Here is a 12613-nt window from a genome sequence, read left to right as displayed (position 1 = left end):
AAAGATCTTCTACCCTTTCCTCAGTATGCATCCGATGAAGTGAGCTGTAGCTCACGCAAGCTTATGCTCAAATAAATTGGTTAGTCTCTAAGGTGCCACAAGTACTCCTTTTCTCTTTGCTAGGTAGAGTTTGCTTGTGTTTTCAGACAGCTTTTTCATTTTTAAACTTAACTTGCTGTCTGCTGGTTTCATGTGTTTTCCCAGGAATGCCTAAGGTGTGGGGTGACTATTTAACTTTGTGAAACTTTAAAAAAAATTTCTAAGTTCTAAATTTTTTTAAAAAAATCTGAATCAAGCCTCACCCTTCAGTTCCCTCATTCTTCAACGTACTCACATCCGAGATCTTTCCTCATGCAAATAGTGTCCTCCCATTGAAGTGAAAGGGACTTCTGACAGGGATAGTTTGGTTTTTTTTTTCTACAGAAGTGAGGGCTGAACAGTCGGGCTGTTGATGTTCAAACAGTGAATAATAAAGAATTGCAAATAAGGAGAATTTAAGTAAATAAAAGCTATTTACATCTGTTCTTACAGGGACTTTTCAAAAATGTGCCTCTGCCTTTGAATATACACATTTATTTATTTTGATTTATAATAAACAAAGGGGCTTGTCCACTGCTCTGGATCTCAATATTCAGCTATAACCTCACTAGCGTAATCAGGTCATCAAAACAACTAACCAGAGCTTAGATGATTTCCCCCCTAAATGCAGGCCCTTCAACTGAAGACATGCCATGTCGTTTTTCCAGTCCACCAGCTACCGTGGAAGAGGAATGGGGTCATGACACCTCCATGTTCCCTGCAATGTGCCTAGCATCACTGATGGTAACAGTAATCCAGAGAGTACACAGGCAGGGCCAGCTGTGATCTAACCCTTAGATGAGCCACTGACTGCCAGACTATTCAATAGTAATGGGATGGAGCCATGTGACAGAAACAACAGGTGAATAACAGATGATTAACAGACATCTTCTTTGCAGATGGTCTGTGTGTAGCCCCCTGGCTGAATGCCAGAACATAAGTAAGGGGCATGCCCCCACACCTTTTGCATGCCCACATATGTTTTAATTTTCTGTATCGTATCAAAATGCAGCATCACGACTCATCTTCTCCTAGGGTACCAACAAATGAATCCTCAACAACAAAAATAATGGAAAGTTCTGCTGCTTTGTAGTACAGAATAAAGAACCCGCAGGAGCACACTCATTTGTTAAAACCACACCATAACTCATCCACAGAAACCAGTTGACACAATACTGTGCTAAAAGGGAGAAAGATCGCAACTCGTTTTAGTCATAATCGTAGTACTTGATAAACCCTGTGCCCTCTTTACAGAAATTTCCATATACATATAAGGTGTCAAATAGACAATGTCAGTGTTTCATATAACTTTTATTTGAACAATACTTACAACAAACACAGGGACAAACCAACACTTCAGCCAGACAGCTTTTCCTCAAGGAATCCTTGGTCATTTGGTAGCTTTTGGAAAGCACAAAGGCTATACAGTAGAAACTCAGAGTTATGGACACTTCAGGAATGGAGAAATGAAATGGTCTGTAACTCTGAAGAAGAGGTTATGGACTTCAGTGACATGCAGGGCTGGTGCTGCATCCGCAGGGTGGGAGGAGCCAGGGCTCAGGACAGGGAGGGAAAGTTGGGGCTTCTGACTCTCGGGACGGAGGCTCAGGGTTTCTGCCCCGCAGGAGCATTGGGGCTCAGTGCTTTAGACCTGGGGGGGAGCGCTGCGGTTGGGGCTTCAGCCCCGTGGCTCCAACCCCGGCTTCAGCCCCCTCAGGGGGGCCAGGGTTCGGGGCTCTCCACAGCTCCGCTCCCTGCTTCAATGGGTGGGGACCGGCGCCAGGGCTCTCCACGGCTCCATTCCCTGCTTCAACGGGTGGGGACCCACACCAGGGCTCAGGGCTTTAGCTACGGAGGGAGCACTCGGGCTGAAACCAGTGCCCCCTTGTAGCTAAAGCCCTGAACCCCGGCACGGGGCTGAAACCAGGAGCGCAGCTACGGGGCTCCCCCTACTCCCGTCTAAGCCTGGAGCACTCTAGCCTGGAGTGCTAGAAGCCCAGAGCCCTGACTGCCCCACCCCCCTGCAGCTAGGCTCTGACCCCACATGGCTGAAGTCCTGAACTTCAAGGCTAAAGCCCCGAGACAGTACAGTATTTGCTTTTTTTGTGTCTGCGCTGCTGCCTGATTGACTTCTGGTTCCAGAGGGTGTCTGGTTCACCGGTAAGTCCGTAACTCTGGTGTTCATATCTTTGAGGTTCCACTGTAATATGATTATGGCTGGATAGTTATTTTAGAAATACGTCTGCTAACTGATCCAGTGACAAATATTTGTCTGTAGTGTTTTCAGGGCCCTTACAGCAGAGTTTTTTGCACAATACAATCTCTCCCCAAGAGTGGCACAAAACAAAACCACATTAGGACAGTATGGCTCTGTAAGAGTCACTGCATCAGTGGGTGCTTTGAGGATGAAGCATCAAGGATACGCGCAAACAAATGACATCATGGATTCACTTGGGAAGTATACAGGCTTCATTCTGATTCTCATCTGTATAACTCCATTGACTTCAGTGGAGTTATTCTTAATTTACATTGGTGTGAAATCCATAATCAGATCCCATGAATTCATAGGCCCAGTTTCTGAGCTGTGTCCAAGTAGTATTTGGTTAAGCATCGGGGAGGGGAGAAATGTGGAGATGGTGTTAAAGCACCTTTATATTCCCAAATGCTGGGCTGCACCCATCCTGTCCCCAACATAAAGTACAGCAGCCTCAGGGCTGCTTTACTTTTTACTGGCTTCCAATCCCAAAGGGTATTGTGGCAGCCTGGGAACACCAGGAGTAGAGATGTCTCAGCCATGCTTCCTCTATGCTGGTGTAGATGAAGAAGTGTGCATAGGTTGTACACCACCCAAGGAGTCTTCCACACGTGAAATCCTCATGTGACCGGATCTTCTGGATTTACAGGAAATACCTCAGAAAAAGAGAAATATTAGGGGCAGTGGGCATAGGACCATTCCAGAATAAGAAGCAAAATTAGTTAGGACTACAAAATAACAGTAATCTCAAATACCTTGTTTTGCTCAGCATTCAACAAAAGGGATCCAGGGTAATTAAAGTGATCATTAAAAAATACAGAAACTGCCAGTTCTAGAGAGGGGCAAGTTAATGTTTTAAAAGACTGAGATGAGGAATTTTCAATAGAGTACCTGATGACTATAAAAAGTACCTGATGACTATAAAAAATAAAAGGCAAATGAAGAACTATACTTTTAAGGAGGAAAAATTAGAAAACCATTGGCCAATTGGATGAAATGTTCAGACATATTTTAAGGGAGCCATTGTGTCATTATTTGGGAGAAAAGATTCCAATCAACACACTGCTCAGATTTGTTATCTTTGATGCAGTTAGCGATTTGGCAGATAACAGGAAGCCAGTGGATATTGTATATTTGTATTTCAATGTGGCCATCAGTTAATTATCACATTATAAGCTTCTAAATAAACTGGAAAAATGCCAACTGATAAAGTACCATTGCACGGAACACAAACTAATTGTTAAACAAGGTTGTAAAACAGTAATCATCAAAGGTCCAACTCTCTGTTCCTTACTCTTGCTGAGCAGTACTTACAATTGTAATCCCATTGAAGTCACTGGAACTATTTATATAAGTACAACTCACCACGATGAAGGGGTGCAGAATTTAGTCCCAAGTTAAGACCCCCAGTGTGGAACCGAGAGAAGGGAATAACAGAGCCTAAGCCAATCTAGGGGTTTATACTATTTTGTATAGTCTTGATTAAAAACAGAGAGGAAAATGTAAATGCTCTTCAAAGGGACACATGCAAATACATGTTTGTATCCCTCTAAATTCTGTGTTTCATAAAAATCAAAACATTTCTGAGAAAGTATTAATGGATGTTTATATGCTGTCTTTCTTTGGATATTTCTATTATGGTACCTTATTTGTTATTTCTACAATGCCCAGAGGCATTCTAGAAAACTCACAAACCAGACAATTTTGGGAGGGGCAGGAATTCTCAAATCTGAAATAAACAGAAAATGCTGTTATTGTATTTATTCCTCCCAAGAATAGACAGCACAGTCTAACATGTGCTTCATTGTTAAATGCTTCTCTTCCCCTTACTTGTTTTCCAGAGTGGAAACAGGATTCTGTGTTCCATCATTCTGAACCATCACCAGGGTCCATCGATAATAAACTATGATGATGAGAATGGGAAGACGTGTATGCACATTGCTGCTGCTGCAGGTTACAGTGACATTATCAGTGAGCTGGCTAGAGTCCCGGAGTGCAATCTACAGGCCCTTGATGTGGATGACAGGTACCCATGGAAATGTACTGAAAGTGCTGGAAACCCCCAGCTCTAAGTCCCATTGTATTACCTGAGCCTAAGAATGTCTCTTTAATAATCATGTTTCCTGTTCTACAGGGCATGACCTATTTAATTTAACTGAATTTTCTGAGAATTGTGTGTGCTTAGCGACTCTGGAAATCAGGCCATGATATTTATACAACTGCTGACTCATGTAAATGGTTTTTTATGCTATTCCTGGAAGGAAAAGATGGTGATTATATACAGGGGGTTGTTACTGTTTGATTCGCTAAAATTAGGCATTTCTTCCAAAATACCAGAACAAGAACCTACAACTTTGGGGTGAAGCCCTGGCCCCATTGAAGTCAATGACAAAACTCCCATTGATTTTGGTGGATGCAGTCTTTCACCCTTACTATTCTAAGATGTTAGAGCCTAATTTTCCAAGATGCTGAGAACCTCATCTCCCATTCTCATAGGAAGCATTTTGCACCATTGTATTGTACATGCAGAAGATTCCTCCTCTTTACTGTTTAGGGTCCCACTCCTGTTTCCATCAAAGTCGATGGGAGTTCTGGCATTGAGTTCAGTAAGACTAGAACCCGAGGGCTGTCAGTAACAGCTCTCAGACTTAGTTCAATTATGGGCCTATTCTATTCCCCATAAAGTCAATGTCAAAAGTCGCACTAGCTTCAGTGGGAGCAGGATTGTTCCTTTAGGATTTACACATTTAATTCTTTATGGAAAAGTCCTATAAAACTTAATAGAGATTAAACCAACAGGATTCTACAGATTTTACCCTAAACATCTTCAATATGTAAATGAGAAAAAAAAATTCTATTAAATTCCCTCACGTTTTCCTTTAACGGATACCATGTTGGAGACTGGACAATGCCTTGTAAACACTCATTAGCTGTCCTTTCAGTTCTGTTCCCTGTTACGCTCATTTGAAATTAGTGGGTTGCACCATGTTCACACATTTCCTCTTATATTCACCTATCGTCATTCACAGTCTTTCTTATTTGGCATGTTCTGTACCTTGCAGCTTGTTTCAATTTGAGAAATATAAGTTGTGTTTTTTCTGGGTAATGTTACAATTTTGAGCCCAAATATTAGTTTCTAGACCCTAGGCCCAAATAATGCTTCTTTCACTGTGACTTCAGAGGTTCCTGGTTGCAGAAAATCAGATAGGTTCCCCTACACAAAAAAGGATCAGGACAGCGTGATTTAGAAAATGGATCTGCCTCTGTATGGGTCTTCTGCTGATCATCGTCCACTATGTAATAGGAACACAGCAGCAAAAGAAGCTACTGCAGTCTGATGGATGAAGTAGCAGTTGCAAAGTAAATCCACTACTGCTCTGTGGCTAGAGAGAGCATCCTTTCCCCTACACCCTCACAGATGGGTCCAGTGCAGAGGTGGGAAGGATTTGCCACTAGACAATGGAGACTAGAAAGCTTTTCTTCAAACTCCACACTGAGAATTTTAGGCAGTTCTTTCCCTAGTTCAGATCCACCAGTGCTAGCAATCATGGAGTGTTAATGTAGATCAACCACAAGCATTTTTACCACCACATCATTGAGAGCGCTAGTGGATGCACTCTGTGTAGATGCGGGCTAAGTAATACTGAAATAGTTCTCATTGGGTCATTAATTTGTTCCATATTTTCTCTAGGACGCCTCTGCACTGGGCTGCAGCAGCAGGGAAAGCTGACTGTGTACAGACTCTGCTGCAGCTGGGGATAGATAGTAGCTCTCGGGACATCAATGAAAACACTCCTCTGACATACGCCTTGTACTGTGGGCACACAGCATGCATCAAGCTGCTCTCTCAGGAGAACAGGTAAAGGAACAAGAAATCAAAGAACCTCTTGCTTTTGCCAGCAGGTCACTTGCTAGAACAGTATATCAGTAGGAAAGAAATGACATTTCCTTCTCTCTGCATGCTACTGAGGAGTGTAAGAGCCACGTAACTACTGAAATTAATTTGCAGTTCCTATACAACAATTGGTTCACATTCTTCACTATAAATAGCAATGGTAAAGTCAGTCAACTAATGAATGACCTGTCTCAGATAGGGTTCAGAATAATAACTGTAGGGTTCAGAACAAATCAAACATGAATTTAGTTGTAAATCAATACAGCAATGTCTCCTGCACAAAATACACTTTATGGGACAATTTTTGCCCTCAAATATCTGCCTTCTGTGGAAGGCCATGGAGGTTAGCTATGTGTTCATGTAACCACCATTGGTTCATGTAACTATGGCAGAATTTGCCCCACTAAATATAATAGTCATGTTCAATAAATGGCTAATAATGTAAGCTTTCATACCCATAACTTTAAAATAGTTTTCACCCTTGATAAAATGTTTTTGTCTATGATTACTTCTGTGCCTTGCTGTCTACATGTTTTCACTTTTCTAAACCTCTCTATTAAAGAGGCTTTATTATTTGTCTGTCTACCAATTATTTTTCCTTTTATCAATGGCTCCAATTTTGTTCATTTAGGTTCTCCTTCACTGGTAGAAAAACTCACTTATAAAGACTGAAAGCTATCATGCTTTTTGGGTTCTTTTTCAGACTTTTGTCACATTTCTTTATCCTGCCCTTTTCTTTCCAATCAGCAGTCAGTATTATTTCCTGTGTACAAAGGGTGAGACGTACTTCAAATGATCTTTGAGGCTGCTGCAAACTCTACTTCCTGAGCAGCCTCTAGAAGTTGATTATTTAGGCAGCAACAGCCTCCTGTAAAACCTGCTGAAGCCAGACTACGTCAAACTATGATCTTTTTAGAGCTCCCAAAACTGTGTGAGGTCTGCTCGGCACTTGGATGAGCAATCTCCAAGGAAAGTCCTGGGGCACAGTAAAAAAAATGGTATTGATTTAACGGTGGCTTTGTTTTGCTGAAACATTGCCCCTCACGTGGTGCTAGCAATTGCTGTGCAGTTGGAAATACCAGCTTTCAAATTTGACATAAAACAAAGGCTGCTTTGTCTTTCAAGATCCCAATGCATTTTTTCTTGTTAAAAGGAGTCCCAGTGTACTGGCATAAAGTGCATTTATACTCTGAAAACTGCCCACAAAATTGGCACCCGAGGTTCCAAATCTATTAATGTCTCAAAGATTCCAGACCAAATGTACTCAGTTTCCAAATTAAAAAAAGGTTGTTTTTTTAACTACCTGCCCTGTAAATTCAGCCTGGCATTTGAGTTAAGCTCTGTTATTTTTGGCTAATGCATCACCATCTAATGTATTCTTAATACACACAAAAAGCAGATCAGTTGAGTCAGAAGGCACCGTTTTAGTTTCTTTTTTGATCATAAATGTCCTTTACATTCCAGTTTTGGCAATACCATTCAACCTACTTAAATTACTCCTGCAGCTTCTTCTGGATATGACAGTCTTCATTTTGTGTGCTAAGACAGGCAAGATTTCTTTTAAGATTCAGGACATTTGTACAAAAACTCTGAAGGATTTCCACTTTCCGTTCTCTTATTTATTTATTTATTATTTTCTAGTAGATCTGAGCCAGTTCATCACCCTCCTTCACAGAACAATAAAATCCTAAAGAAGGAAGGAAGATTCAGTATGCTTAACCAAATCTTCTGCAAAAAGAAGAAAGATGATCAGAAAACAAACCAGAAAGACAGAGGCAGAGACAGATATCAAAGGGAAGAGACCTCGGAAGTTGATGACATTATCACTACATTTGATTGCATTATGGACACAAACTGTAAAGACAACTCCGAGGAATGTATGACCACTGTTGACTTTAAAAGAAGAAGCACAGACACCCAAAAGTACCTCATATCAGAAAAGAAGCAGCCAGAGTGTAATGGACTTCCTCCAATAAGAACACAAAGTCTCCCCCCCATTACTATAGACAAATCTTTTCGAACAACTTCCTACAGTGCAACTTCAAGTGTCTGCTTGGCTACTAATGCCTACCATTTTGCACACAGGTCTCAGAAAAGTAGAAGTGAACATGACTTGTTAAATCACAGAAGTAGCTGCCAGATTTTATCAGACAATCCTTGGAACACAGATGCTAACCAAATACTCTCATATAAAGTCTGTACTGCAACTTCTTCAGATAAACTGATAGATGGTTTACTCTCTGAAAGATCCAGCCATGTGCTTTTGTGCCCTCCCCACCTTCCCTATCTGCCTAGTTCTCCATCAGGTAATTTCTTTGTTCAATATCCCCCGTATCATCTAATCTCTACAGACATGGCAGGTTGGATAGGGGCATGTTGGAAATATAGGTAAGTCTGACTGCTGATATTTCTAATTTTTTTAGTTTATTCTTCCTGTATGCAGTAGGACTTCCAAAACAGCATCTTAAGAGATTTTTAGTTAATATATTGTCTTTTCAGCACTTCAGTTATATGTGCTGTTTTCAAGTTTATGTTGTCTTCAGTGCTGAATTAAAGTTGGTAAATTTACTGAGAAAGTAAATGCTTTTACCTAGTATTTTGTAAGCTGTTCTATAATGATAATGAAACTAAAGAAGAGCCTGAGCTACAAGGTTCTGAAGTGAATTTGGAGCTGACGTTTGGCAGTTTGGGATCCCATGTTTTGATTCACGTCTGTCTCTTCATGAATCTGTCTATCAGGCCCTGATTCAGGAAATAACTTAAGCATACAAGCAATTTTAACTTCATTCCCAATTGTACTTCTCGCATGCATCAAGTTCAGCACATGCTTACGTACCTTCCCAAAGTGGGATCTTAGAGTGCACCAAGCACCATAATATCTAGATGCAAATTGAAAATTAAACAAAAAAACCCGCTATTTGTACACCAATTCCAAAAATAGATGTAATTTAAGTATTTGTATCTACCACCACTGCTGTTGAGGGACTATGTCAGAGCCCACTATCCTTCAGTTCAAGGAGGATTGGAAAGGACTCCTTTCTGATACAAACCCTTAACTGGTCAGATGCATCACTATTGAGCCATGGCTGCCTCCTGCATGGCAGTGAAGACTGAACAATCCACTAAGCTACTTACTGCACAGTAGCTGAACTTTCATTACATTTGTAATAGAGACTCTGTAGACAAGATAATTTCAGAATAACTGATGTTATGCAAATAAGGGCTGGAAATTATTTGTAGAGGGTTAAGTAGAGCCAGGTTCTTAAAAGTTTGACAGACCTTGGCTGATTAAATTCACACAGTCTGGGACCCCAGATCTCTGCCTAGGGATGTTTTTTTCCCTACCTTCCCCTTTGCCATCCTTCTCACTACATGCACCCAAGACTCCAGATGAACTAGCAGTGATTGATGTGATGCAATCATCTCTAGATTGAATTCATCAGGGTTCACTTCACACAACCCTTAAGAAACAAATCCTGTCGGACTTTTTTGCAACCCAAGCGTAAACTAAAACCAAGGAGGCTGAGGAATCATTTAGGGTCATGCAAGAGGTTTTCACTCAGAGAAATGGGATAAAACTGAATAAAGGAAAACGGAGACTGAATATTTGGAAACATTCCCCAAGTCTGTGGAGTACTTTCCCTGGGGAAGTGATGAAAGCCCTATCACTTAAGTAATTTAAATCTAGATTGTTGGCTTTTCTTAAGAAGGCATAATATGGTAAGGGTCAATCCTACTATGCTGGAGGGAGGGAGAGATGGACGGACAGACAGGATCACCTAGTTGCTATCCTTCCAAGAGTTTTCTGTGTCTTAAAGCCCCAATCTTGCAAATGAATCTAAACAAATAGACATTTGTATCCACATACAGACCCCATTAACTTCCATGGGGCTTGGGGTGGGTGTAAAGTTCTGCCTGCTTGGGTCTGCTTACAGGATCATGGCCCACGTATGGAACCCACAGGAAACAGTTAACTCATTATGGTGGGAGCTCTTTGTGTATCAAAGGGAAGAATGTATCCCCTTATCTGTAATGGTTTGCAATTTACCTTAGAGGTATGAAAAATTACAGTTAGAAAATTAACTTACTAAATAAAGCTGGAGCACTATGAGAGTTCAGTAATCTGTGTACAAGCTCAGCTGCTCTTTAACAAGGAAAATTTTCCAACAGTAAGAAGATTCCCATAAGCTAGAATAGAGGACATCCATTGAAATGAATAAAACAAGGGCACCTAAACAGGCAGCTCGCTAGTTGATGGGAACATATTGCATAGCCCAGGTATTGTCTTAAAATTTCATGATAGAAAAGAGCTGTGTGTGTTAGGGACACCTGCATCCCTATTATTAACACTGCATTTACTTTATGAATTCAGAGCCTCTTGGCTCTTACTTTAGCTCTGGGTTTTTTATCCTCCATAGCTTTCACAGCATTTCCCTGCCTGCAGGATCGTAGATGTTTGGAAGTAAATTAAGGTTCCCCACCAGACAGCTGGGCTTGATATAGGGGAGGCCCTTTCATAAAGCCCACCATTTTCTTCATCTTTGCACAGGGGGTAGGGATAAGAGAGAAAGATACATTTTGGCTCTTTACAGGGATTAAATGTTAATATTCTTTTCCTCCATTTTCAATACTGACAATGGTTGCTACATATAACTTCCTATCCACTGAAAATATAGGACAAAATTATGATTATCAGTCATCTGGGGGGTTTTTAGTCACTGAAGTTAATTTGCAAGTCGTCAGCTCAGCTGAAATTCAGCATTTAAGCCCTAAAATGGAGTTATCTTTGCTAAAATTTAGAGCTATATTTTATGCTAATGCTACTGAGACATCTGTCATGAAACTGGGGATTTCTTGGTGGTTTTTTGTATTCTTGGCAATGAAAGCTCAACTGATCTATTTATTGATACCTGACATTTATTCAAAGGGCAGAGTGTGGTGTTGGTAGCATCGGGCATTTTGAGCCTCACCATCTTATCACTGGCACAAATTTAGAACAAAAACACTGTCTTAGATTGTCTCCATCAGCGCATGACCTGGGTAGAACAAGGAGGATCAACTATCCCAAAAAACATTGGCAACATTGCAGCAGAAACTCCTGTCAGCTGCAGCTTTGAGTTGGCATCAGCGATACAGAATATTTTGCTTAAATGAGCCTTGCCAGTAAAACACACACAACCCTTCATCTACTCTGTGGAACGGAAAGGAGTTAAATTACAGAAATTCCAAGCAATATGGGAAAGGGATCCCCAGTATAGGGTGGAAAGGCAGGTGCACAAGATGTTTCCGACCCGCACCATGTAACCACCTCCCACCCTTCTTTATTGTTCATTTGTTTCTTGTGCATATTGCTAAGCCATCAGGCACAAGACTAGACCTTGTTATGTGTTTGTACAGCACCCAGGATATCTTGAGTGCTATGACAGGGTAATCTAAAAAATGGGCTAATAATAAAAAAGGGAACATGTTTTGGCATAAAGGGCAAGGAGCTGGGCAATAGCTGATCTGTGTGACCTGCTCCTCTTTTCAAAGCTAAGGGGTAACTTATGATACCCTATGCATCAGACGTTATTTCTGTGCCACTTGAAACCCCCCTGCAGGGATCATGTCCCCATTTGCAAATGGGGAGCAAAGAGCAACAACACAGCTGCAATGCCAGCTATCATAAAACTGGCAATGTAATAAAATGCCAGCAGAGATTACAACATTTTGCAATCAAAACAGCATATCCTTACTACCTCATACAAAAACAAATGCCATCAAAAGTCTGTACCTTGGGCCCAAAGAAAATATTTTGGGGAAGATAAATTCTCTCTGCATGCTGATATACATCCACTTTATTCCAGACCTTCTAACCAACAACAAGGATTGTCTCCCAGTCATTCATATCAAAGCATATAATTATGCTCTATGGCCATTATGTGACCACACTTCCCCATTTAAGAAATAAGTCATTTTCTTATGCAAAATAAAATTCCAAAGTCAGACTCATACAAATACATACAAATTAAGCAAAACCAACAGCTTCCAATTTAAAGCATCGCAATACAGCAAACACAACTTGACTATAGTAATGGAAGCAGATGGACATTCTCTGTTACCTTGAAGCTTATGTCATCATTTATCCTAGTGCAAAGTGGATGTAAGATAATGACAGTATTTTACAGCCGTTTGGTACAAGCATTAGGAACTAAACAGACTGCCAGACAAAGGAAAAGCAGGTCTAGGGAGTTCACCTACATTTAGACTCTAGTGGTGGGGCAAAATCTTTGATTTTCAGAGGTGTTCTTCATATTTTAGCAAAGCTATTTTGGCCTGATCCAAAGCCCATAGAGGCCAGTGGATAGACCGCCATTGCTTTCAATGGGCTTTGAATCAGGCCTTTG

The 12613-nt window shown here is 40.9% G+C and overlaps 1 protein-coding gene across 7 annotated transcripts in view; it reads left to right on the top strand.

Moving 5' to 3' along the window:
• ANKRD55 (ankyrin repeat domain 55) overlaps positions 1-12613 on the top strand; it is a 69486-nt gene that overhangs the window by 43858 nt on the left and 13015 nt on the right. For 3 of the 7 annotated variants that reach the window (XM_073346184.1, XM_073346182.1, XM_073346187.1), the window contains 3 exons: positions 4174-4358; positions 6024-6191; positions 7869-8533. In XM_073346184.1, the coding sequence (XP_073202285.1) occupies positions 4174-4358; positions 6024-6191; positions 7869-8533 (1018 nt within the window). Of the gene's footprint in view, positions 1-4173; positions 4359-6023; positions 6192-7868; positions 8616-12613 lie in introns of all 7 variants that reach the window. The other 4 variants (XM_073346186.1, XM_073346185.1, XM_073346183.1 and 1 more) reach the window with 3 other exon arrangements.

The sequence above is a fragment of the Lepidochelys kempii genome, chromosome 5, assembly GCF_965140265.1.
Source record: "Lepidochelys kempii isolate rLepKem1 chromosome 5, rLepKem1.hap2, whole genome shotgun sequence".
In the NCBI taxonomy this organism is placed as follows: Eukaryota; Metazoa; Chordata; order Testudines; family Cheloniidae; genus Lepidochelys; species Lepidochelys kempii.
This window is presented reverse-complemented; position numbering and strand designations above follow the sequence as displayed.